This window comes from Zonotrichia leucophrys, chromosome 7, assembly GCF_028769735.1.
Source record: "Zonotrichia leucophrys gambelii isolate GWCS_2022_RI chromosome 7, RI_Zleu_2.0, whole genome shotgun sequence".
Classification (NCBI taxonomy): domain Eukaryota; kingdom Metazoa; phylum Chordata; class Aves; order Passeriformes; family Passerellidae; genus Zonotrichia; species Zonotrichia leucophrys.
Window position 1 is genome coordinate 3,645,370 of NC_088177.1, and position 26,930 is coordinate 3,672,299.

At 44.2% G+C, this 26,930-nt stretch overlaps 1 protein-coding gene across 1 annotated transcript in view; it reads left to right on the top strand.

The window, feature by feature from the left end:
- Positions 1-22,744: 22,744 nt before the first annotated feature.
- The window catches only part of ZEB2 (zinc finger E-box binding homeobox 2), a 113,924-nt gene continuing 109,738 nt past the window's right edge, over positions 22,745-26,930 (top strand). The window contains exons 1-3 of the mRNA XM_064719158.1: positions 22,745-22,969; positions 23,074-23,172; positions 25,853-26,017. Coding sequence (XP_064575228.1) covers positions 25,945-26,017 — 73 coding nt within the window. The 5' untranslated portion in view covers positions 22,745-22,969; positions 23,074-23,172; positions 25,853-25,944. The remainder of the gene's footprint in view (positions 22,970-23,073; positions 23,173-25,852; positions 26,018-26,930) is intronic.

Below are 26,930 nucleotides of genomic sequence, written 5' to 3' on the forward strand. Positions count from 1 at the left end.
CCTAACTCCTCTGCCAGGTTTTTCTTACTATAGCACAAATTGCAGTTTACAAGGCTCTAAGGGGAAAAAAAAATCTTAGCTGAATATCTTTTTTTTATTCGACAAACTGACATGTAAATTACCCTTTAAGTGCTCCACTCTAGGGCTCTGATCATCTCCTAATTGTCACAGTCAATTGTAGCCAACAGTCTCTTCAATCCCAAGCGCTTTGACAACAAGCATAAGGATCAAAGCAGAATCAGCTCCCTTCAATATCCTTCTGTTTAGGATGCTACAAAAAGCCTGAAAAAGAAAGGTGTAAGGGCATTAGTGGAGAAGGAACTGAGAGGAGAAAGTACTATACCAGTCATTTTCTTCTTCACTAATATTATATATCCTTATATACTCTGTTATCCCACGTTCAGCATGAATACATAAACATCCCGGATAATAAACATGGTTTAAAACCACTTGCATATATTACTACTTTAAAATAAACGCATAATGCACTTCTGCTGCTTCCTGCATGCCTCCCTCCAACTTTCTCCTCGACTCTGGGAATGAATGCAACACCAATTATTTTTTTAAGCATTTTTTTTTTCCCAATTCAGTCCAACAGTGTCTTCCGGGATGAGCTGGGCTGCAAACCAGCCTTCCCAGATGGAAAGCCATCCCAAGTTGTATTTGTGGGGCTAGTATGACTGAGACATGAAGCAGGTTGTTTGTGCAGCCCTGCCTTTGCTTTCTGAAGTGCCTATAACCCCAGGTCAGGCATAGGCTGGGGGAAAACCCTCTCAATTCAGTTGGAGTCCAACTCTGAGAACAGCCAGTTTCAGTCGCATCCAAAACGACTGGGAAGAAATACAAGAATAAATTCAGCAGTTCTTAAAGCCTGCCCGGGAGGGAAAAAAATCATTTCCTATAATTCTGAATGAAGATTCACCTTTTATTGCATTCCAGACCACTTTAAATCAGCGCCACGCTACACGGCTGAAATTTTTGCACCGGCTGTCTGCGTTTGGCGATACGAGCTCGTTCGCTCTGCAATACGCTTTCATACCCTGGGTGCCTCGCAGACGCCTTGCTGGAGCCGTGTTTCCAGGGAATGGGAGTAAGGCAGAGCTATTCTGAGCCACATTTCTGCCTCAAAACTTGTGCGTCTTCACCAGCGCAGCCGCGGCGACTCCCACGGAGGCTCGCGAGCAGCTCCTGCCACGCGGCTGCAGGGGAGGAATCGCTGCTGCAGGAGATGCACGGCTGCAGGGGGAGAGAGAAAACCTGCAGGAGGCCAGGGAGGCAAGCTGGGGATGTGCCATAGGCATGTCCAGATGGATAACACCAGGCCCTGCAGGGTTAGGCAACCGGGGCCTTTGGGCCTCTCCAATGGTCTTGCTAAAGTAGAGAAAGTAAGGAAGAGACTTCGCCCATTTTCCTGGAGCTCTGTGTCTCCTGAAAAAGACACAGGTTCAATCCCTCAAGTAAAACAAAATGGGAATTCAGAAGTCAAAAGCTATTTACTCCTTCATAAGAGATTAACTCATCCTTACAGTTGTTTCTAAGGAATGTAACATTTCTTGAAGATGATGCACTTTGTCTCACATGACACTGAAGGAGTGGTTGGACGAGGCAGCTGGATGAGCATCCAAAACCTGCTGCCCCCATCATACTTTCCACACCCAGATTCTGTGTAGAAGATGAGCTGAGTCAGATTCACAAACGAGCAGAAAGCCAGTCACTTGTATAACAGCACACCAAGACAAGGGTTTAAGGTAGATCTTCCTGAGCCATCACCTACAGCACACCCCCCAAAGACCAAAATGTTCAAGACACAAACTTATTTTTATATAGAGAACACCAAGTTTGTTGGGAAGATACAGCACAGTTAAAACAAGGCTTCCTACAAAGCTGCCTCTTCACCCAAATGTGGTAAATACAAAGGTACAAAGACTGGTGAGAGAGTGTTTTTGGTAATGAGTAGGAACAAGAAGTCAAAATTTCTCATGGGAAAGATATTCCAAAAAATGATGAGTGGGAAACATCAAAAGCACTCATTTGAGTGATGTCGAAATAATATAGAAGGTTATCTAATATATAATTTAAAATAAATACATACCCAAAATTACAAAATTGAATTGAAACATTTGTCTTGTCAAACTGTTTTCTTTCTGTAATATCAAAGGGAAATATTTTAACTCTTTCTGACTAAAAATTTTGCCAAAATAATTCATACTTTGAAGAATAATTTCCAGCTTAACCGTGCAACACACTTTGCCCAGCTGCAAATTTGCAAATATTTTTCAGCCTTGTATAAAGATCAATAAGTTCCCCAGCGAAGTTCTGACATGACTCCAGTTAAAACATATGCAATATTTTCCTAGATATTCCAATATGAAAGGTAAGTCCCATTATTTTTAGGAAGACTATTCCAAGACAGTAGGACACCTTCCAAATTAAACCTTCCCAATATTAGCAAATTGGTGTCTGCTTAGCTCACTAAAATTAACTTGAAATATAAAGATATTTTATACACATATGCTGAGAAAAAGCTGCAAGGTCATCTGGATTGTAATTTATTAACTTTTTTATTTATTTCTTTATTTATACAACAGAAGAAATTCTAAATCATAGGACAGCTAACACAACCTGGGCTTGAAAACACCTCCAAATAGTTGTTTCATAAAACTCGAGTTGCTCCTGATAGACTCCAGAGAGTTGAGTAGCACAGAAATCGTGGACATTTTCCTTGTTTCCAGCTGGTAAATCACAATAAAGAAGGTTAAAACAATGTTCTTTCCCTATCAACATTTTTGTGGAGATGATTGCTATAGTTTGCTAAGTACAGATTTCATTAATAGAAAGTCGTAAAGGGGCCATGAGACAATGAATAGAACGAGATAATCTCAATGAGAGGGTTTTTCCTTAAAATAATGGACATGTTGTGGAAAAAGTTGAAAAAACCCTGCCCTATCACAAAATAAATTCTTTTTTTTTCAGCACATGAAACAGCAGTAGAGATGTTTGATGCACTCAGCCATTTGCTGCACATGACCATTTCATTATACTCCAGAGCTGCACTTTATTTATTACAGGTGATTAACAGCTGTCTTGCACAACAGTAATGAGGGAAAGGGGCCACAGAGCAGCCTGCAGGAAAGTGGCTCCTCCAGCTGCCTCCCCAAGTCTTGGGTGTCCCAGGGATCACAGGGGCTCTGCATGAGGCACCCCAAAAAGGGAGCCCTGAATGCTGACCAGAGTTTGGGTTCTGAGAGGATTCTGGTGCCCTTTCCTACAGACTCCAGCGTAACCCCCAGTCTGGCTGCAAAGGAGGGGAATAATAGTGCCCATTGTGCTGCTGACATTTCTCTGGGAGGGGGTGGCTCTTCACTAAGCAGTTGCATTTCCTTATTTAGTTCTCGGCCACAGGCATGATTTCTGCAGCCCTTTTCTTTTTGTGTGCGTTTTTGGAAAGTAAAAGGATGAGAAGTTGCATTTTGGAAGCGTTGGAGACAGTCAAAGCACGTGCACTGATGTGATATGAAAGTCTGTGGCCACAGGAACCACTTCAGGACTATTGCAAGGCTCCTGATACAGCTCTAAAATGACTGATGATTAACTGATGTGCTCTGGTCATTAAATCCTTGTCCAACTCAGCCTTTCAGGCCCCCATTCCCCTCTGGGATGCCTTGCTGAGTTTGGTAAGAATGTACATGGTGTCAGTACCTCTGCAATGGCCAGAGCCAGGTGAAGAGCCTTCAGAAGACCTCAGGAAGCCACAGGCTTACACTTCAGCTGGGATTTGGTTTAAGCAGCTCACATACCCCTTTTTAAGTGATTATTTCTTTCTGGTACTCAGGGTGGGTTGGTGACAAGAGTTCCTTCTGTGCAAAGGCTGAGGTTCAAGCCAGCAGTAATAGGACTTGTACTAAAGGAGTAAAATCCTGCACAAGCCCTTGCTCTTGGGGATAAGAGGCATTTTTTGGGTGTCTTCATAGCCCATTAGCACAGTTTCTACTGCAGTTAGCTCAACTGCACAGCTCCCACTCCAGCCACATCCTCCTAAGCCCAGGAAAACATTCCAGAGCTATTTTACAGAAGAGGACATAGAAGCTCTTTCAACAGTGGGATCCAAGTCTATTAAAAGGCAGCGAGATGCGCCGTCCAGCGAGCTCACCAAAGCCATGAAACACTGGTGTCAGAGCCAGGGCCAGGCCACAGCAGCTCCCAGGGCCCAGTCTGTGCTCGGGCAGTTTGGTATCTTGCAGATCTTCCTGCTGTTAACTCCTGAGAGGTCTCCTCCTCCTGCTCTCAGGCAGCTGAGCACACACCGAGGATGCTCTGCTCCCTCCCAGGCTCCTGCGTGACAAAACCCAGAACAAGGGCATCATTCAGGGGAGCTGCCACTGGAGCTGGGCTGTAAAGAAAGCTGTTTCAAATAACAGCCAGGCAGGCAGAGGAGTCGTGTCTAACCACATGTCTGTTGAGAAGAGCATTATGCAGCATTTATCAGCCCCGACAGGAGCCTGCCTCACAAAACTGGTTTCAATATAGGAGTTTAAGTGTATGGCAAATAAGAGAGGGAATATGGACACTGTTTTACGCAGGGGGAATTTCTATCTGTTACAAAGCTGCAATTTTAATTGACATTAAGCAAGAAGAACCACAAGAATAGGGAGAGTGCCCATTTCTCACAGTACATCTAGCTCGTGTAGAGTTGCTCAGGGCTCCTATACCACCAGTTTAGAAACATGTGTAATTGCTTATGGTCAGTGCCGAACCACTGCCAGATCACACATTAAACAGATAACCACTATTATTATAAGAGCAACTTCCTTGACCTCACATTTTGGTCTGGCTCTGAATTCCTGTCCTTTACCAGTTTGGTTTGTTGCATTTTGCCAGCCTTCTGCCTCTACATGTCATTTTCTACTCCTGTAAGTGACCGGTGCAGCGGAGAGCTCACTCTAAAAATGCATATTTGAGCACATGAATAGGATAAATTCAAGAAATATGATCACAGTTGCTCCTGTAATGTTTTTATAAACACAGAGTCTCTGCTTTTTTATTATAGTTAAGGTACAGTGTGTTATTTGGCAGAGGAATCTGACTTGAAAATGTAAAAGGTTCAGGCAACCACACATTTGGAAGTAGAAATCTTTCCTTAAAACAAGGCTCTGGTGTTTAAACATAGCAAAATTTCTGGAAACTTCAGTTTCTCAAAGTCTGCCAAAGCTCCAGTCACATGTAACATATTCTTGGGGCTTACATATAATGCTTCAAGTAATAAACAACATCTTGTTTAGAGCAGGATGGAGAAAAAAAGGGGAAAACATTCATTAGGAGTCAAAGCTCTGCACCAGTACTAAAAACAAAACAAGTTTCTTGCACTGAAAGCTAAGAATGACTTTTATAATGGATTGAAAAAAAAAAAATTTTGAGTACTCTTCACACCTCTAAATATTGCAGTTAAAATTGTAGGTTAAGTTCTTACAGCAATTAAATAAAGTATTCTATAAAAGAAATAAAATACACTCACTGAAGCACACTCAGGTTTCCAGCAACAGAAAGAAAAGTTCTGATCATCCTAATTGGGTAACAGGATGAGTTACACACTGTACATAACTATAGGTCATCAGTAGCCCTTCAGTGCTCCCTGTACAATTCATTTATCGTGCATTTTTTATTCAGGAACAAGGCTGCATTAAAAAAAAAAAAAAAAAGCAAGGCGCTTCCACAAGAAGGCTCATCGTGCAGAATATTCACAGTTTAAATATATGCACAGTCATCTCTACTAGTCAGACACCATTTCAGTCCTCTCATCAGAATGCACATTAACAGAATGAATTTGAGACACAGAAATAGCACACCGCAGCCAGGCCTGGAGTATGGGCCCTAATACCTACCTCACTGGGATCTAGTCAGGTTTAATTAATTAATGCTTATGAAGCACTATGAGCTCCTCAGATCATCACTTCAATTCATTATCACCCCCATTTGTTTTGTGTCCCACTTCCCCCCTTAATTCAGCAGTGAATTTCTTTTGGAAAGTGTTGCATTTATAGAGTAATGAACAGATGAAAGAGGTTGGAGTGATTCCACAGGAGTATAAAAGGGAGCAGGAATCCTTCCCCTTCCTTCCTGCTTGAGTCATTCAGCACCAGGTCTGAGAGGAGCATGGAGCTCCAGGATGTGTAATGCTCTTCCAGGACTCGCCCCTGACCAAACCCGTGTCAAAATGCACCAGAAAATGATGAATTGTAAGGATTTAGCATTAAAACAATTGGTTTTACCCTGGAAAACTTCTCTGCTTGCATTTATGTTAATTAAAGATGGGCATGAGACACATTGCTCAGAGGGGTGTGGATGCAGGCACTTGGTTCTTCCCTCATCTCTAATAATTATTAGATACATTAGATGGAAATAGTTGGAAAGAAAATCAATAGGAGAATGAATCAAGAAAATGAATGGCAATTTCAAATACTTACAAGTATAGGATTTCACTCAAGGCCAAGACAAGATAAAATTAGTAGTCTCTATTAAAACAAAACAAAATAGAGTTTGATCAAACTTCCATTCAGTGGAATCTTCTTTAAGGACTTCAGATTTTGGCATTGAATAATTTGGGTTGCAGAACTTAACAGGGAAGAAAAGAAAGATTGCCTGGTGAAACTCCAAGGCTGCTGTAGGCTTTCCAAAGAGAAACCAGATTAAGACAAAAAAATTACTGGTGGAAGAAAAGCTGATAAAGAAGACTAGAATTTGATAATGGAGGAATTTAATTATTCAGGTATTGATTGCTATGATAACTATGTGGAAGCTAACAAAGTTTGTTTGTAGCTGCAATGCTATTAGTCTAGTAACTGAGCCCTGTGCTTGGAGCTGGGCATGTGTGCTGTTATAAAATTAATTTTAATTATAAAATTTAACTTTAATCACATTTCCTGTCAATATAAGTTTAAAAGTTAATGATAGAGAGTTCAAACTTCACTATGATAAAGATCGTCATGGATTTAAAGGATAAATCAATGGAAATCCTTCTTATCAAGGAAAGCTTGGGAGATTCACAAAGAGGATAGACTTGGGTAAAAAGAACAATTAAAGCCCAAATATGCTGTTATATTATTCATTTGAAGAGAAAATCTTACTAAAAACAAAATAATTGATACATCCCAATGGTGAGGGAAAATGTGACAATATATAATAGTGGCAATCAGAGTACTGAACCAGGGAAAAGCAAAAATGCTTTAGTGGGGGTGTTTTATGGTTATTCTGGTTAAAAAATTGTTCCTACTGGATTTCAAAGTTAGCACCTCATCTTTCAGGTCTCACAAATACAGTTTCTCATTCTGATATTTTCGTTGCTGACATAACAAACCAAGAGTTTTGCAGTTTATAGGTGGGACTGACTTTGTCCCACGACCAGAAGAGTGGTTTGCAGCTCCATATGTTGTATATTTAAATGCTGTGAATTAATCAATATACCTGTGAGCAGCTACTTAAAATGCAGTTCTCCCCCATCTCATGTTTTTGCCATAAGAGTTTAGGGTGGTCCCAGTGGGTCAAAAGTTTTCCTACCTGACTTGCTTTCTCATTGATCCAAAAGAAAATTAATTCTTGTTAAAAACATAATCCTCTTTCAGAGCAAAACCCAATTTTCATTTAAAAAAATATAAACTTGGAAAAAAAAAATTAAGGTTTTGATTTTCTGTGAAAAATGCTTCTGTTTGGAACCATAACCACAGTGGTTTTTCCTCACCATGATTTATAAGCCAGGCAATAATTCAGGCAAAATATCAGCAAACTTCAGCAGAGAGGATGTGGCACCCAAGCTACAGCACCTTTTAAACAGGTTCAGTTAGATTACACAAATCCCATTTGTTTTAGTCTTAAATTTTTCATTTGGTTTCAACTCAAAGGGAGGGACTGTTTCCTGTGCAAAATGTTCGCTTTCCGATATTAAAATCATTCTAAGCATGAATCTAATATTAATCAACCACTTACTGTATTTACCAGAAATTGCCAGGTTCATCATTGCAATAGAAAGATCTGCAGATGGGAACAGAAGTCTGGGAGAGATAGTAAACATCCTGAAATAGTCAAATAATGGAAAAATAAAGCAGAAGAAACTGCTAGTCCAAAACAAAATATTACATACTATTTAGAATTAAGATTTTAGCATTTAAAATATTTTTGCAGCAGCAAATAAAAATATACTTCTTGAGCCAAATAAAGCCATAAGAATTGTGGGTAGAGACCTGAAATAAATCAGAAATGTTAAGAAGCACCCCAACAGTCGTTTTGATCTCTCAGCACAGAAGTAAAGTAAGCACAGTGCATAAGGGTTAACTCCTCAGCTCACATAAATCAAGTTAACACCATTTAAGTTAGCAAAATGTATTCAAAGTCAAATTCATTTACTCCAGCCAAAGATCTGTCCCTAACTCTATCCGTTGCATTTTATACTGCATTAACAATTTTAACATATTCAGTTTTAAAGCCCAATATACTTCAATATAATCTCCATTACATACACACACTTTCATGTACACATGCATATGCAGAGGAATATATACATACAAAATTATTTTAACTTATAATATAAACAAATTAACATAACACAATTTGTAGCTATGAATAACAGAATAGGAACGGTTTTGCTGGATTTGGTGAGGAAACAAACTGAAAATCCTAATTTGAGCAGAGTGGATTTATGAGCAGGAAATCTTGCTCAAATAATTTGTTGGAATTTTTCAAAGCTACCCCTGCCAAGGTAGACAAGAAAAATACCGTGGATGGTATACAATATGGCTAGACTTTCAAAAGAGTGCTTGATAAGATCCTACACTGGAGATTACCAGCAAGGTACAGAGCCACTGCATAAATGATAACAAACTTTAATGAACTGATAAGAGTCTGCAAACAGCATTCACCGAGTGACTTAGAGATTGGCAGTCAATACAGGGGTAGCGCCTCGGTCAGGTTAGGAGCTTGTCTGGTCTCTAATCTATGTAAAAGAATTAAATCAGAATATCAAAGGTAACGTATCGAGCCGTGCCGGGGACATAAAAGTGACAGCAGCGATTGTCTGTAAACGGCAGATCCAGATCAGCAGCAAATGCAGCATCAGCAGCGCCGGGAGCGCAAAGCAAACAGGGTTTTGTCCTGCAGGGCCAAATGTGCAAACAGGCTCCAGTGGGCACGGGGCTGGGAAGGAGCTGGGGAGGGTGCTGGGGAAGGGGCAGAGGGAGAAAAACCCAGGTGATGCTTGGAGAGAAGGGGAAGGGCGCAGGGAGCAGCTGGAGTTACAGCAAAAGGGACGGGGGAGATAAGAGGATGCTTTCTTTTAATCCTTAGGTGATGGGGAGTTTAGAGGAGATTAAAATCTTTTGAATTCTTTTTCTTAAAATTTTAAAAGCCAACCTTTTTTCCTATTCTAATTCAAGGGGTGTTATTAGTTAGTGTTATTAGTAAGTGTTTAGGTAAAACTTTCTATCCCAGGAAGATGATGATGGTTTATTGTAAGGATGACAAAGCCAGTCCTGTGTCCCTTGAACCAAAGTCCCACAGAGTTTTGGAGCACTGCAGTCTCCTTCTGCCCCAAGAGTGGCAGATCTGGCCAGAAAAGCTCAGCACAACCAGCAGAGGAGGGCAGGACAAAAGCATCAGGGCTGATTTTTGTGCTGCCACAACTCAGGGCAGTGTTGGAAGAGCTCTGCAGACCTCCTGGTGCTTTTTCAAAAGCACCAAAGACATTTTGGCCCCTAAATCCTATTTATAAGAGTGTCTCCTCCCTGAAAAAACACAATTTCCAGTCCATTTCAGTGCTCACTGAAACTTGAAGAGATTTTGGGGACCTTGGACCTCATTGCCAGCCCAATTTTTTATATTAGCAATTGACCAGGTCCATGAAATAAGCTGGCACAGAATCACAAACCCCAAGAACAGGGCTCCAAGTCTTTCACCTGACAGAAGGATACACCTTCCAGTAAATTTCAATGAAAAAAAGTGAAATGAAAGAATTGCTGAACGTGGCTGAATGGACCCACTCCAGCACGTGAGGTTACCTAAAGAGTTTTCAGTTTCATTTTGTCCTCTGGTAACTGCACAGAATTTCAACAGATATTTAAATTAACCCAGCACCAGCTGAGAATGGGTTCTGCTCCTATGGCTTTACTACTTTTATCAACTTTTACATTTCTTGTTTCCTCAAACAACTTGCCCAACACTAGATGGAAATTCTGCTGCCATTACTGCCACATCTACATCACCCAATTTAATGGATTTTTCTTTCAACAGCAAGACTAAAAATGCTTGGCCTCATGAGAATTTATCAGAACTGTACCAAGATTAAAATTTCAGCTTATTATTACACACTTTTTACCAATTATTCCTTTGCTATATTTATGGAAGGACCCTCACAAAAAGCAGTCTGATGTTGTGGTTGTCACCACACTGACTTTCACTTTTTAAGACCAGTATCTTTAAACAGGGGATAAAAAAAACCAGGGGATTTTAAGCTATGAGTGCCCAAGAGATGCCATGAGAAAAGTTTTTTACATTCTTCATTGCCTTTATCCAGGCCTAAAGTGGCATTTTCAATTCCTTTTTGGATCACCAGCTCCCTGGTAAGGCTGGAATTTTTAGATTTTACAGGATTTTTAAATCACTGTGGATCCTGGATATGAACCTGAAGCTCTCTGTGTCTCTCAGAAACTGCTTACTGATTAATTTTTTAAACCAGCTGCATGTCAATGTTTTCATTTCTGTCATAACTGTTTCTTCACCTGCCTGAAACCAAGAGATTTCTAATTTTTCTTCCGTTTCCAAGTTTCTCAAAGTTCCCTGTCCACCCAGCACTGCCATCATAGTTCCTGAATAAAACCTCAGTGTTTCTCAACAGGGTGCAGAATTTCTTCCCCTAAACAACCTCTGCTAGCAGTGCCTCTTTTCTCAGGGGAAAATCTCCAAATAAATGCATAAATCAAACTTTTAATTCATTGTAAAAGGAAGTTGCTTCCCTAAGCAACAGGGCATGGCTAGATATCACAAATAATTGTTAATGTATTGGTTTTCTGGGATTTTAATGCACTTAAACAACAAATTTAAGTGTCTTTTTTTGATCTTGCATCACAGAGATCTACTCTGCCTGCTTTCCCCTTCATGCTTTACCCGAAGTATTTTTATTTCTCCAGCCTATCAATCTTTGAAATTTGAAAATCACTCAGGTTTATCTGTGACTTGTGTTTCTTTCCCCACGGTTTGTGTTGAGAGCTTTAATGACATTCTCCTTTGAGTTGCCTCAGAGGAAAGGAAAGACCCAGGTTTTTTCACATGTCTGAGGAAGCATCTGTATGCTAATTCCCTCTCAACTTTGCGAGCAGAAAATTTAAAGGGAGATGGTTTTCAGCAAATGCAGACCAGTTAGCAGTTAGAAATCTTTTAATGGTACCCATTTCTTGGGAGATTTATTTTCCTCCCACCAGCTTTCAAGACCATTTCTTGACTTTACAAGATCACCATAAGTTAATACTTGACTCCCAAAAGTCCTGCTCCACCTTAAAAATTGTACTGAATCTGTCAAACATCAATTTTGAATCAATGCCAATTCAGTATAAATAAAGTGTGATATGGACACTCCAGCAAAGGATTGCCTGCAAATCAAAAGGGCTCTTATCACACAAGGAACATGATAGATTTATCTCCTGTAATTCCAATTTTGATCACCTTTTCCAGAGAAGAACTTTAGTGACTGAAATAGGAATAAGATACACAGTAATTTTTGTTTCCGGCTGTTAAAGATACTTTATATAAACATAGGCTGAGCCTAATCATTTTTTAAAAAGACCTAAACATTAATATTTTCATAATTAGGTTGAGGACTGAGGTAGTGGCTGTATCTGGTGAGTTTAAAAACGGAAAAACCAAAAAAAAAACCAAAACAGATTATGCCAATTAAAAATGAAAGGTCTAAGAATAAACAGTGAATTCTTGCAGAGGATCCAATTCAGAGCATAGTGGGCATTATGTCAAATAAACCACGGAGTGAACTGAAGTATTAATGAACAGAAGAGATAGCCAGACATGTTTACACAGGCAGGCAGGGCTGGAGGATATATTGACAACGTGGGGAGGTGTGTTGTAATAAACTTGAAGGGGGACAGACTTGTTGGGCCAAGTGTCCCTTTCCTGTCCAGGAATTCCTCATGTCCTCATTACCCTTTCACCTCTGGACAGCTGCAATATTAAAATCTGGCTCCTATCTTAAGGAAATTGAGTTTAATGTCCTTAATTTAGTCCGCAGTCCGCATATATCCATATCACAAAACAATCACACAGTTTGGCTCGACGGACAGCGGCTGCTGAGGAAAGAGGCTCATCCTGGAATGGCAGGGCTGCTGCAAGGCAGGCCCAAGGCCTCTATAAAGAATTTAAATATGCACATTACATTCACACCTGTGAGAAAACATCTTATTTTCACTTCTTTCTTTCCCTGGTATCTTTTGCAGGCAGAGTTTTAATCACCAAAGCATTGTTCATGTTGCTGCATCATGGTGGTGGCCAAGTTGGACGAGAACAAAGGTGATGTCTTGGGTTTTTTTATGTTTTCTTCAGCTCAAATAAAGCCTCAACAACTTGATTCAGCCCATCTCCCTTCTCTGTGAAGCACAGAGGAGGGCTGCAGGGTTAGGTGCTGCATCCATAGATTACAGAGCAGGAAAAACATGAGTGGCATATTTTGGTCCCGGGGATTGATATGCAACACTCCGAACACCGAAGTCAGCTGCTAAATAATGTGGAGTCAGAAAGGGGCAGAGTGGTTGTGGAGGGGGAAAAAAAAATGTGAAGGGGATAAAAATTAATCACTGAAAGAGTGTTATGCTTTATGTTAGTAAATCATTTTAGCTAATTAATTACATCATATCTCCAGCCAGGCTTCCGATTTGAAATCTTCAGGAATCGACGGGCAGGGATGTAAAAGGCACTTGTTCTCTTCATCTGGAAAACATCTATGTTGCTCATTTTCCAACATTATGGGTCTTTTTCTCTGTATTTCTCTTTCAGAATATTTTTATGTCTTGGTGATGATTTTCTTCTGATCTGTTTGCTTACCAGCATAAGGAGCATAAAATAGTGTAAAGAATATTAAGATAAATGTATTATAAAAGTATTGAAGAGTATTGGAATAAATGTCAGTGTACTGGCTGCATTTTGGGATGGAAAGAGGGGTGTAAGATGGAGGATAAGTCTGTCAGCTCGCAGCAGACACGGCTGATTTGTAAATAACAAAATTGTAGGATTTATTCCTTTTGATGCACTGCACTTTTATTAAAAGAAAATCCCCTGGAAACCTCTGTAAATGGCACAAAACATATAATTAGACTTAGCTTTTTTCACCCTCTGCTTATTTAAATGCTCCGTAACTTCAGCAGTGATTCAGTAACAACAGATTTTATAGAAACATCTGACAATGAGAACAAATATTTGCAGTGTTTTCAGTCTCTGCTCTGTATTTCTCTCTGCGAGGCAGAGCTTGCCTTCCTCGTGTGTGGATCAGCGTCGCTTTCCCTGCTGCTCACGCCTCCAACCAGACCCACTTTCTAAACATTTAAATAACTAAATGCCAGATGTGAGTTTTTGCCCCTCGCTTCCTACCTCCGAAATGCCACCCTACAAATTCCTGCCTCCAAATTCCAGGCACAGACCTCCCAAAAATGAGTGCCACCAGCAGGCAGGCTCTGGCATAGGAAAAACCACCGTGGCCAGGCACAGCTGGTGGGTGCTGGTGGCACAGGAGCTCTCACAGACACTCACCTGCCCCAATAGCAGATATCCAAATCCAAAATTGGATTTGTCCTCTTTTCCCTGGGCTCCACCAATCCTGCCCTTTCCCAGGTTTATACACAGAGAGCCAGCCCAGCAGAGTCATTGGTGTAGATGAGCTCCAGTCATCCAGGATGGCCTTTGCTGCCCTCAGCACCAGCCCCCACAAAGCCATCAAAACAACCAAATATTAACAAATTAATATCACACTCTAAACATGTGCTACGAGTTGGGTCCACACCAATATCTTTACTTGTGGCTCAGTCAAATTATGGGACAGGAGACAGGGACGTGGAGCTGCAGTTCCTGATTCCTGAAGCCAAGGAGTTCAACGCTCACAGCAGCCAACCCAAGCTGCCAGAATTATTCCAGAGACCGTGTTGCCTCCTCCCCAGCCCAGAATTTGGGAAGTCACATCCATTTACAACCTCTTTGTCATTAAAACCATTGGCAGGTGGACCCACTGACATGTGGACATCAAACAGCATTCCCACATTCTGCCCAGTGCCTTTTTTGGACCCATTTCCAACCTGTCAGCACAAGGGAGGAAAATACAGTCAATAGTCGCTTCTGAATTTAAAAAAAATACATAAAAAGATAAAAATAGCCATTTTTAGAGGGTTTCAGGTTGAAGGTTGGTTGTCAGAATCCAAGAAGAGAGCAGCAGTTGTTCTGACACTGCGGTTTTCACATCCTTGTCAGAGATTTGAAGCAGGATAGCTGATGTGTGTTAAAAAAGGATGGGGAGGTTTAAAATAGTTTGGATGCTGCCTGGAGCAAGTTTGAAGAGATATAGTAAGGAGGATTGGTAGGAGTGTGCATGCACCTAAAACCATCCATGGGGAGAAACAACTTGTCCAGCTGCTGGTACCTTTAATTCAATCCTGACCTGAAACCCCTGAAATGACCCAGAGACAAGCCAGGAAATTTCCCAAGAAACATTTTTAAAACATAAACTGGGGAGGGAGTGACAACGTGGAGAACACTTTCATTGCAAGGGAAAAGAAAAAAAAAAATCTCTCTCTGGTTTTTGACAGCTCTAATAACCCAGAGTCTAAGATTTGGGCTTGGAAGGGGGCCAGTTGGCCAAGGCTCTATCTACAGACAGGCTGGAGATGATGCTGATAGTCAGAGGGAAGCAAACAGAAGACCTGGCAAGTCCAATGCCACCCCTGACGAGGGGGATGTCTGCCAGCTCCTGGGTAAATCTGCAGTTTAGGTGAGCAGCAGTCGCTGGGTTGTGCCTCTGCTTCTCCTGGAATCCGATCCAGTCTGCAGCCACCCACAGAACGGCAGCAGTTTCCCAGATATTGGGCAATTCTGTACACAAGGAAACTATGCTGCAGTGGCTAATTGCTTTGGAAACTATGCTGCAGCAGCTAATTGTTTCAAATCATTTGGGATTTTCTAAATATCTCCGTAACCCTTGTGTTTCTGTAGATTTTAAAATATCCAGCTAATCTCCTGAAGTCGTGGAAAGGAAAATATGTTTTCCCCGGGGTGGTGATAAGAAATAATTGGGGCAATCGATCGAGTCTGAAACTTTCAGATGGACATCAAAATGTCAACTTTGCATCCAGATCCTTCGCTGCTAATTTCACCTCCATTAACTTCATCAGGAGTCAGTGGGAAAAGCAGGGTGGCACTAAGAAAGCCAGGGAAAAGGAAATTTGATCTAGTCCCAGCCAGGTAGCACAGGGGCTGCTGTGCAGCTGTAGAATTTATGTTCACCATTCTAAAGCCAAACAAAAAAAATCTCCATGTTGATAAATCTTCCACAAAGTTGTCCATTGGTCGGTCTCATGAAGGTATGACAACATCTTAGGGGCATTGGATGGTGTTCTTGATGTCCCATTTCTGGAAGCATCAAAGGCTGGATGGGGCTTGGAGCACCCTGGGGCAGTGGAAGGTGTCCCTGCCCAGGGCAGGGGGTGGAATGGGATGAACTTTAAGGTTCATCCCACCCAAACCATTCTGGGATTCTCATTAGAGGATGCCTTCACCCAGAACTGCTGCTGGGTGACCCCAGCCCCAGAAGGGACGTCTCCCGTTACAAAGAATTGTGGGAGCATCTCAGTTTAGATTTTTTTCTCTCCTTCTTTTAGGACCAAAAAAGCAGAGATTTAACCCCAATTCCCACCTCATCCTTTTGCAAACAACTTGCTGACATTGCCACCACCTAAAGCAGTGGCAGTTTTGACCACTGGGTTCAGAGCTTGGCCCTCCATGTGACAAGGATTGCTCAAGTTTACCACTCTTGCTTTTAAAAACTCAAAAAAAAAAAAAAAAAGAAGGAAAAAATAAAGACAAAAAGAATCTGTTATCACTGAGCATATGCAACTGCTAAACATCCTATTCGGTATAACTTCAGCCTGTTCTGAGAACTGAGTTTCACAGTTTCTTTATGCAGTATCTGTCTGTCAGATATTGCCCACTACATTACCATAGTCTATATAATATACTTCCACCAAAAATAATTATATATATTTTTGGCCATATTTTTTACTACCTGCTGTGAAAAGAAAAAAGATTTTAAAAGCTTTTATTTTTATTTTACATTGAATATATCCTATGTTCCTTGTATTAATGGCACTAAGGAAACATAAACACTGTAATGAATTTGTGCCTCCATTTTGATGTAATTTCTCTAATCTGCTAAATATAAATAGTGCATTAATTTTAGATATTTCTAGAGCAACAATTACCTTAGTTCTTCAGTATAACATCAAGGAGCCAACAGGCTATACACAGAATATTCGGGCTCCCTGTGCAATTAAAGGTGCCACTAAATAAAGTTCTCCAAATCTTTAATTTCTTAATAAATCAAATTCTCACAGAAGTGAAGACAACTCCTGGGATACCAAGCAGGCAGTATTTCTGTAAAAATTAACCCATGGCCAGAGGCAGTGGAGCAAAGGCTCCTTCTTCCATTCCTTCATTTAATTTTTCTACCTTTCGGGTTCTGGTTTTGTCCAGCTGCCCCTTCCTCCTTTCTGTTCCCTCTGTGGCTGAGCTGTGCTCACACCAGCCCAACGCCGAGCAGGGTTGCACAACCAGCACCATCCCTTGCACCCCTCTGCTGACCAACTTATAACTGATCTGCACTTCTGCTGCTCCTTTTTCACCCCCAGCTACAGCTGCAGCAGGGTCTTGAGGGCCATGATTTACAAAAATTAAAATATATCAGGAAAATACTGGTGTTGGCTCGCTGAGAGGACACAGTTAATATTTATATTAAAAGTTCTTGATGTTTCAAACACCTCAAATTGAAACAACCTTTGATCTCCTCAGTAAGTGTCATATAAACAGGACAGGAACACTGTGTGTCTGAGATATTTCTCTATGGTTTCCTAGCTTAACCTCACATGGGTTTAGGTATTGCAGGAGGACCTCACCACTGTATATAAGAAAATGAGGCCTAAATGTGCTCATATCCAGAGGATTCACCACCTTATTAATGCATATATGTCATGCATAGATTATTAACAGCTTCATAACTAGAGAGGAACTTGCATTTCAATAAACATACTTTTACAAGTGCAAAGAAAAAAAAAGTTTTGCATTAGGATGTTACTTACTTCATGTCTTTGTCCTGGGAGAATGCAACTAAAGAAACCACATTTAAAATCAGACATTAGATATGCAAATATGTGTTCAGATCAGAGATACGAAAATTATTCAAATGATTAATTATTCATCATAAAAATGTCAATTAATAATTCTGAAGCATAATAGGCATCTTTCTAATGCATCTTTATTTTTCAAGCCTAAATACTGTTGAATCTGTGTTCAATTGCATTCTAACAAGTTTTTAAAAATTCAACAAAGTAAACAACCAACTATAAACAAAAGTGAGCCGTGAATTTTAATCACTGCCAACTGAGCCAAGAAATGTGGCCAAACTTCAGCACTGATCCCAGAAGAGAAGGAAAAGCATCTCCATCTCATGGTGTGGGACAGAGGATGGAGGATGCTTGTCCCTCACTGCTCTCTGCCCAACGAGAAAATAAATTTTGGGACCTGTGGATGCTTTTGCCCTGCTGCAGATACACAAGCAGACGTTGTGAACGGCAGCTGAGCAGCTCTAGGCAATCAGAAGTGGCTTTATAAATGACAAAATTAACAAAAACATATGAGGAGATTCGCTTTTAACGTTCAGGGACTCACACAAGATCAAATATTACAGTGATCTGCTGGTTAGAAATGCCCAGGGATAGATAAATTAAAGCCAGACAATCTTTCCCCTTACTTTTGGCTCGTATCCTATCCCTACATGGGTTTTCCGCAGAGGAACTCAGAAACTTTGGGAATGTTGATTCAAAAGGTTTCTTCCCAAATACCTCATCAGCGGGTGGGGGGAGAGTCATTCCCTGACCCTTTCTTCCTCTCCTCTGTGCCCTCTCCTCCATGTGGAAATTGGAAAAAAAATAAAGGATTTGCTTTCCAAACTTTGGTTTATAGGGACACCTGTATTGAACAAAAGTATCCAGCGGCATCTTGGGCCCACATGGGGCCTTCCCTGCTCACAAAAATTATTCCAACCTGTCTTATCCTCTACTGCCACAGGTGACTGCAGGAAATAATCCCCCCAGCATCTTTTTGTGTTTGATTTGGGTTTGCTTTTTTTGCAAACTCAGAATTCTTTCTCAAGACGAGGACATCTCCTACACCCCAGAGATGGGAGCATGAGAAGCAGCCAGAACCCACAGGGATCCCAAATCTTGCAGGAGCAGCTCCCTCAGCGGAGCAGGGCTGTGGGGAGGGAAGGATGCTCTCCCCAGGCTTGGCTGCAAGTGGGCACATCTCATCTGGATGCCCTACATGGGGATGTTTAATCCCTGGTGTAGGAAGGGTTCCACACTTTAGGGAAAATATCGAGAGTTCTGGCTATGAAAGACATGAAGGAAAAGCCTCAGAGCTGCTGAAGTGTATTTAGAGGTGCTAAACCTCCGTCTTCACCAGCCTCTAAAATGTATTAGCCAAAATTCCTCAGCCAGAGCATCTCTGCTCCTATTCCCTCAGTTTTCCTCCTTCCACGTGGTGGGCAAAAAAACACAGTCCCCGTTACTCATCCTCCACCGGGGAAAAAGCAAACACACCAAAATAAATAAGGCAGTGAATCATCCCCTCAGCCCATGCCACCACATCCCCATAAAGCCACCACGGCAGAAGGTCCCAGCAGAAGGCCCAGGCCCTGCAGGACCCCAAAGCCCTCCTTGGTGGCTGCTCACCTCCCACATTAGTCAGAGCTGGGTGCCTGGGGGTCACAGGGAGGTCTCTCCCTTCACAACCCTTTCCTCATGGTGGGGTTTGTCCCTGGCAGCAGGATCTGGCCCTACAGATCCACACAGTGATGGGAACATGGGGTTATCTCCGAGGGGCTTATCTTTATCACGACAGGTTTTGGTGGACTAAGGAAACCCAGCAAGGAGCTGGAGGCAGGACTGCTTCTCCTGAGTCAGGTCTGCATCAGGATCAGGCCATCCTCATCTCAACTTGCAGCATTTCCATAGGGGAAAACCTGAGAAAAAGAGGCGAAACCTGCACTCAGAGATCTGCCCCTAAAACCATCTCCAAGTGCTGGGAGCTACACACAAGGAAGGAGCTGGGGTTTGTGAGGATATTTTGGCTCTGCTTGCTCTTAAACTGATGGGATGGGGGGGATAGGATGTGCAAAAGTTTTAAGATGGATCAGGGAATAGGATGTGCATGGGGATGCTGATGGAGCAGGACTGGGATCCGGGCTGCCAGCACCACCCCAATAAAGGCAGGATCTGTAGCCTGTCATTATTTCCATCTCCTAAAGAAGCTGCACACCCGTTATTAGTTCAGAGCCGGGCAGGAAATCATCGCCTGGATTAAGGTTAAATTCCATCTCAGAAGGGCTTAGCTGATTGCTAAATGTTTATGTCCAGTGTCCAAAAATTAAAAATAAAAAAAATAAAACAACAAACACCCCCATATCTCACATTAAAATACCATCCAGTAATGTTGGGTGCTCTGTCAGTCCTGCGAAGATCCGAGCGGTTTCATCGCTCCGATGCAAACCCTGCTGAGGCACACCAGAGCTGGGGAAACTGTGAGATTGAGGGCTGAAAGAGCAGCCAGCAAAATTATGAATAGGGATTATCTGACAATGCCGACATGTTCCTTAAAGCCCTTGAGCGTCATCACACGCTCTGAGGGTTTGTTTTTCAGCGTGGCTGCAGATAAATATATTTTATTGATACACCATCGACAGCACTCCTGCCTACTGCGAGTCAGGCTGCAGCCTCTCGTAATCTCCAGTTCATCCCCTCGTTTTGTAATCTGGAAATGTAGCAACAATATGTAAGGAGTTTGTAATGGGATTAATTTATTTTGAGGACTTGTTGGTTGGGTTTTAGGTTTTCTCCTTTTTCTCCTAGAAAACGTGGGTGAGTGGAAATTGAGCAAGTCAGTAATTAGCATTCACTTTTTTCTTTTCCTTTCTTTTTATCATATGCATCTAAATTCAGTTTAGCTCTTTAAGGAATTGCCAGACTGCCCTTGATTTATAGGCAGTGCCTTCTGGATCTGAGAGGATCTAATTCAAACTAATAATACTTGAATTTGATTTCGGGATATTTGTGCTGCGCTATATATTTCATTAAGATACCATCATTCTGTGTGTGTGTGTGTATGCGTGTGATATGCCTGTGTGTATCCAGGTACATTTAGGCATGGAGAAGTCATGCAGCTTGCAGGAAAATCGTGCTGGCATTTAGGGAATAGTGGCAAGAAAACTTTTAACAAAGCCACGATGACTCGTAGCAGGGAATAAAAAAATATATATAAATTATAGATATAAATAAAAATAATAATTAGAAATATTAATTGGGAATATTGAGGCAGCTGGTTCCCACCTTTGCCTAGCTGGGAACTGCAGCGGCAGCAGACGGCCAGAGCCTGCCTCTCCCTCCCCACTCCGCCTGCAGCCCGGGATTGAGGAGGGGGACACCCGGAGGTGCCACTTCCAGCCCGGCAGGACATTTGGATGCTCCAACCCGGAGCCCCCCCGTCCCTGCCTCCCCCGCATCTCTCAGGGTCACCCACTCCCGTCTAACTAAGAGATGACCAAAAAAATTAAAATAATCCCAGAGGCAGATCTCGGTGGCTCTGATGAGTGCAGGGGGGAGAGGGGGGTCCCTTCCCTGCTCTGTGATGCTGGAGCTCCAGGAAGGTGTTCCCTGAGCATTCTGGAGCGCGATCCCAGCGCGATTGCTCGCCCTCCGCTTCTTGCTTTAGGCTCACAGTTCAAGAGCAGTTTATCTGAGCTCGATGTGAGTAAAAGTGCAGCGTGGGATCAGCGTGCCGCTTGTTTCGGTTTTCTTCGGGAGGGGGAGAAGGGATAAAAAAATAAAATAAAGTGCTGGAATAGGCTGAACCCTGGTCAGAGCAGGGGAATTGTTCCGCAGCTCTGTCACGCAGCCCTCTGGGCAGCCCCACGTTTACCTTGGGAAGGGGCCGTGCGGGTGGGCAAGAGGCGAAGTTTCTCTTTGCAGGGAGACTATTTCGAGCTCCTTGAGGAGGAAGGAGCGGCTGTGGGCTGTGCTGGGAGCCGGGCATGAGCGGCTGGAGCCTCGGCCGGGTCTGACTGCCCCCTCTGCAGCCGAGCGCCTTCGCTCAGCATCCCCGGCTCGCCCTGCCTTCACTCACTTCGATGTTACTTCTCGATTACGCGCCGTGCGAACCGGCTTTTTGATTAACAAACCGGCAGAGCGTTGGTTAAGAACGCTTAAACTTCAAAAAAAAAGAAAAAACTATCCCCCTGGGAAGTGGGCTCTGAATTGGTTAATAATGTGCAGTACTTGCTAAATTGCTGACTTCCAGATGTGGAAAATATCTTTCTTGTTTAGGACCTACGTAACCTGATTGGATTACGACAGAAGCGTCACATTGGAAGGCTTTTGAGTGATGATTTAATTAACCATACAGTAGAAAGCTGTATTTGCCAGGAAACCCCTTCCATATTTGCATAACCAATCCCTTCAGTGCAAAGGTGGAGTCTGGGCTCCTTTTTTTTTTTTTTCTTTCTCTTCTTTTTTTTTTTTTCTACATGCAATTTTATTTTAATTTTAATACTTGAAAAAAGTGAAAAACTTGTAACCTCCCTGAAGTTCAGCCCCACGCGTTACTCGTCCACGCTGTCTCTCTCTGCTCATCCAGCTACTTCCAAGAAAAAAGCAGAGCCAGGAAAAGAGCCCATCTCACCCCTGATCCATATCTGTGAACAAAACAGATAGACTGTAAGATCTCAGCACGTTTGGTTGATTTTTATTTTTTTTTCATCAGATTTAGCTGACTATTCAAATAACCTGGATGAGTGCTGAAATGAAAGGGGGGGGGGGGGGGGGGGAAAAAAAAAACCCCAAAAGAAACGCGTGAAGCATAAAAATAAAACCGCACCAAAACAAGCCAGGAGGGCTTATTCGCACTACCCGAACAGAGTTGAGTTTCTAGGCTTTATGTTAAGTTTTCAGTTTTGCCCAGCGCAAGAGGCGAGAGCGCGGAGCGGGGCGGGACGCGGGGGGCACCAGCAGCAGCGATCCCGGCCCAGGATCCAGAACCGGCGGGGATCCAGAACCGGCGGGGATCCAGCCTGGGGGACGGGATCCAGCGGGATCCAGCGGGCAGGGGGCGGGGATGCCCGGGGGAGCGCAGGGGATGCGCGGGGGCACCGCGGGCAGGGATGCGCTGGGGCCGGGGCTGAGCGGGGATGCGGCCCGGGGTGGGGGCAGCGATGCGGGCAGGGAGCGGGGGGATGAGGGCAGGGCCGCCCCGCGGGGCAGGGGGCGCGCAGCCCCCGGGGGGATCGGATGCGCTGGTGGCGGGGCGCGCTGAGTTTCCGCGGGGCGCGGAGCGGCGGGGCGGGGGGCGGGCGCGGGGCGGGGGGCGGGCGGGAGGAGGTGGAATTGCATTTCTGCCGCTAAAGCGTTCGCGGAGACTTCAAGGTATAATCTATCCCAGATCCTTTCCCAGAGAGAAACTTGGCGATCACGTTTCCACATGATGCTCACGTTTGGTGCTCTCCAATTATCCCTCCCCACAAAGATAGGTGGCGTGTGTTGCAGGGTCTCTCCTCTCGCTCGTACAGAAAAGAAAAAGAAAAAAATGTCATTAGAAGAGGCGTAACACGTCAGTCCGTCCCCAGGTTTGTGTTTCCTGGAGTGGCAGAAAGAGATCAGTCCTAACCTGCCCAGCAGGAATAACGGTCCTTCCGACAACTCTTTGCAAGGCTTTTTACAATTTCTCCAGGAGCTGCATCTCCCTTCACCTTTTCTCCTCCACTTCGCGGCTTCTTCATGCTTTTTCTTCTCACCATTTCTGGCCAAAACTACAAACAAGACTTCGCAGGTAGGTTTGGAATTTAATTCCATTTTCTCTCTTTTTTTATATTTTCCTCTTCTCTTCTGTTTTTTTTTTTTTTTCTCACACCATCTCACGCATCAGAGGGGTTATTTCATTTGAAGAGTATTTTAATTTTTCCCGATTTGTTTATACTTGGGGAGAAAATTTTATTTTTTAAAATTTTTTTCAATCTTTTGAACCGAAACCTGAAGTCACTCCAGCACCGCTCCAGGAAGGGATGAGCAGTTTCGGGGTGCTCGGGGCTGTGCCACCACCACCCCTGCTCCCCTTACCTGTCAGCCAGGTACGGGAGGTGCCTTTTAAAAGCAGCACCAAAAAGTTTTAGCGTTAGGAAAGGACTTGGTCCTCCTGAAAAAAAAAAAAAAAAAAAAACCAAAAAAACAAAACCCCGAAACATCCCCCCACCCACCTCCTGCTCTTTTTATTTCAGGTTTTACATCTGAGCTCTGAAAGTTTGCAGGTACCTGTTAATGCTTTGCATGCCCTGAGCTTGCAGAGCAGCCCGGCCGGGCACCGCTGGAGCCCCAGCCCCGGGCAGGGCTCCCCGGCAAAGGATGTGTTTCCCCAAACAGAAAGTTTTGCTGTTTTGTCTGCATAGTTGGTTTCATTTCTATATTTTATTTTGTGAAGCCGGGTGAAGTAACACCTTAGCTTCTGGGAGCCTAAAGCAAGAAGTGAAAGTACAGGCTGGAACTTAAAAGTCGTTTAGCAAAAGGAAAAAAAAATTAAAATTTATACATATTTTTAAAAGCTTGCCGGTTCTCCGGGAAGAAGTGTTCTCGAGAAATCTGCAGGTTTAAAATTACTGACAACTTTTTTTGCGGGAGGCTGGAGAGTGGGGAAGGGAGTGAAATGCATTTAAAACAATTCACCATTGGTGGTTTTGCATGAAAACGCCAATTTGCCGAGGCAGGCTGAGGGTCCGGGCTCGCCTCGGTGCCTGTCCTCCCTCCCCGCTGCTCTCCTCTCCTGGCAGCTCTGCCGCGGTGATGCCACCATCGCCCACCCCAGCCTCGGGAATTACTGGCAAATGCTAAAGTTTCCAGCGCATTTCTCAGCCTCTTCTTTGCTCAGCCACATTCATGCACATCCACAGAGCCACCCATTCCCTCTGTCCAGGCGGAATCCCAGGCAGGAGAGTGTGGGTAAACACGCTGACCCTACGCACACTCTCTCAATCTCCCCATCCTCTTACCTGCTTGGAGATTTATTATTTTTTATTTATAGCCAAGCAGGTTTTATAACAGCCAACGCCTGAGGAGAGAGTTCAGGCGGAATAAAAAGACCCAACAGCAGCACACTTCACTGCTCAGTCCTGGTGTGAAGCTCCAGCAAAGTAAAAAAGACACAAGGGAGAGGAAAGAGGAAAAGGAGGAGGGAAAAAAAATCTCACTCTGCTTTAAATACATATATATATATTGAAACTGTTGAGTCAGATAATAATTTTTTGGGTTTTATGTAAAACTCCCAGTGCAGGAGAAGACAATAGATGCGAAGGCGAGGGGGCATCCTGCTCAGGAGAGCAAGGGTTAATTGCCCTTGTTTTACAGTTTGCATCTGTTACATCTTTTATAGCCCCCTGTTTAAACTAATCCTCAAGTCAAAGCATCTTTAAAGCTACAGCATCTTCTTCGAGATGGACTGAGTTTCAGGAGCGTTCTTGCAGCAAACCAAACGCTCCTTCCCCTCTCTTCCTTTGACAGATAGAGCCTCCTGCCCAGCCCGGGCACACAGGCACACTCAGTAGGTCTAAAAGTTTACAAGTTGCTTTTATTTTTTTTTCCTTAAAAAAAAAATAAAAGAAAAAAAACACCCCAAAACCCAACTGAAGGGCTGAAAACTCTGACAGCGGTAGTTTTGATTTCTGTTTCTTTTCTGGGAAGGAAAAAAAAAATGACACTCTGAAGCTTTGTTTAAGTAAGGGGCAGGGGAAACCCTGAATATTGTCAAACTGACTAAAAAGGTGACAGAGGTTTATAATTACACTCCTCGTTGTTAGGGGGAGGGGGAGGTATCCTTGCTGAGCTTTACCCCAAAAGGACAGGGGAGAGCCATGTTTCCCTCTCCTCTTATCACTTTGCTGGAGAGCACTTTGTGGGGAGAAAAAATGAAGGCAGGAGAAGGGTAGGATTTCTCGTGAAAAGAAGTTCTAGTGTCAAATTAAAGTACTTTTAGGAGGAAATGGTCCGCCTAGCATTGAGTCAAACAGCCTACTGTAAAAGCTGTGCATTCCCTCATACGGTCATGAGTTATGACTCATTTGAGATGTAATTCTTGTCTCCCTCTCTCTCTCTCTCTCTCTCTGATCTGCTTTGCTGGTGCAACACACACACACGCAGGGAGGGAGACACACGCACACGCGCTCACACACACACACACACGCACAGAGACACACACACAGAGAGAGAGAGAGAGAGAGAGAGAGAGAGAGGGAGCAGAAATAAATAAATAAATAAATATATAAATAAATAAAGAAGAAATCTGCCCGGCTGGGGAGAGAGGGGGAGCCCGCTCCGACCGCGTCCCACCTCCCCCGGCACGGCCAGCCTCGCCGTGTGCGTGGATGGGTTCTTTTTCGGGTGCAAACTGGGGTCCCCGTTGGCGCCCTGCGTTTAAATGGGACATCCCGATGCCCACATTGTCGCTGTGTTTGGTCGTTACATAGAGCCTGCGTGCTGCCGCTGCCGCTGCCGCCGCCGCTGCTGCTGAATCAGGGAGTCGAGCCCATGCGAACTGCCATCTGATCCACTCTTATCAATGAAGCAGCAGATCATGGCGGATGGCCCCAGGTGTAAGAGGCGAAAACAAGCCAACCCCCGGAGGAAAAACGGTAAGACGGCCCCCCGGGAAAACTTTTTCCGGCCGGTTCCGCCGCGGCCGCGGGGGGAAAAGGCGGCGGCGGCGGCAGGACGGGGATAGCGGGACGGGGAGGGGGGCACGGCAGCCGGGCTGGCCGCCCCCCAGCTCCCTCCCTGCCTGCGTCCCTCGCTCCGTGCGCGGCGTCCCGCGGAGCGGGCCCGGGGCTGCGCGGCCGCGGAGCGGAGCGGGGCGCGGGGCGAGCGCTGCCGCCGCCGCCCCAAAGTTTGTTGCGCGGGCGCGGAGCGGAGCGGGCGCTGCCCCCGCGGCCCCGAGCGGCGGAGGAGCGGCGGGGGCGGCCCGGCTGCTCTGGTGCCCCGCTCGCTCCGGCGCTGTCAGCGCGGGCCGGGCCGGGGCGCGGAGCGGAGCGCGGCGGGGCGGTGGGAGGCGCGGAGCGGCGCGGAGCGAGCGGGGCGGGCGGCCCTGGGAAAAAAACCCGGCAGCGTGAGAACCCCGAGGCGGGCTGGCACCGAGTTAGCGACTCTCTCTCTCCCTCTCTTTCTTTCTTTCTTTCTTTTTTTTTTTTTTCCTCCTTATTGTTAGGGACTCGAAAATGAAACTTCCTCCTCCCTGATAATTAATAATACTAATGAGCTCGGTGCCCGATTGTCCGTCGCTGCCCTCTCCCCCGGTCCCCGCCGGCCGCGCAGGGCCGGGGCGCAGTGGGACGCGGTGTTCTGGGCTGATTTCACATTTGGCAGCTTTCACTGGTGTGGTGGGTCTCTCTTTCTCCGTCTCTCCCCGTCCCTCCCTCAGTTTCTTCCTTTCTCTGCCGGCTGATAGCCGCTTCCCCGCCGCCAGCTTCCCCCTCCCCGCCCGCAGCCCCTCCACGGCCATCCCGGCCCCACTTCCAACAACTTTCCTCTCGAGGAGCCGCAGGAAGGAAG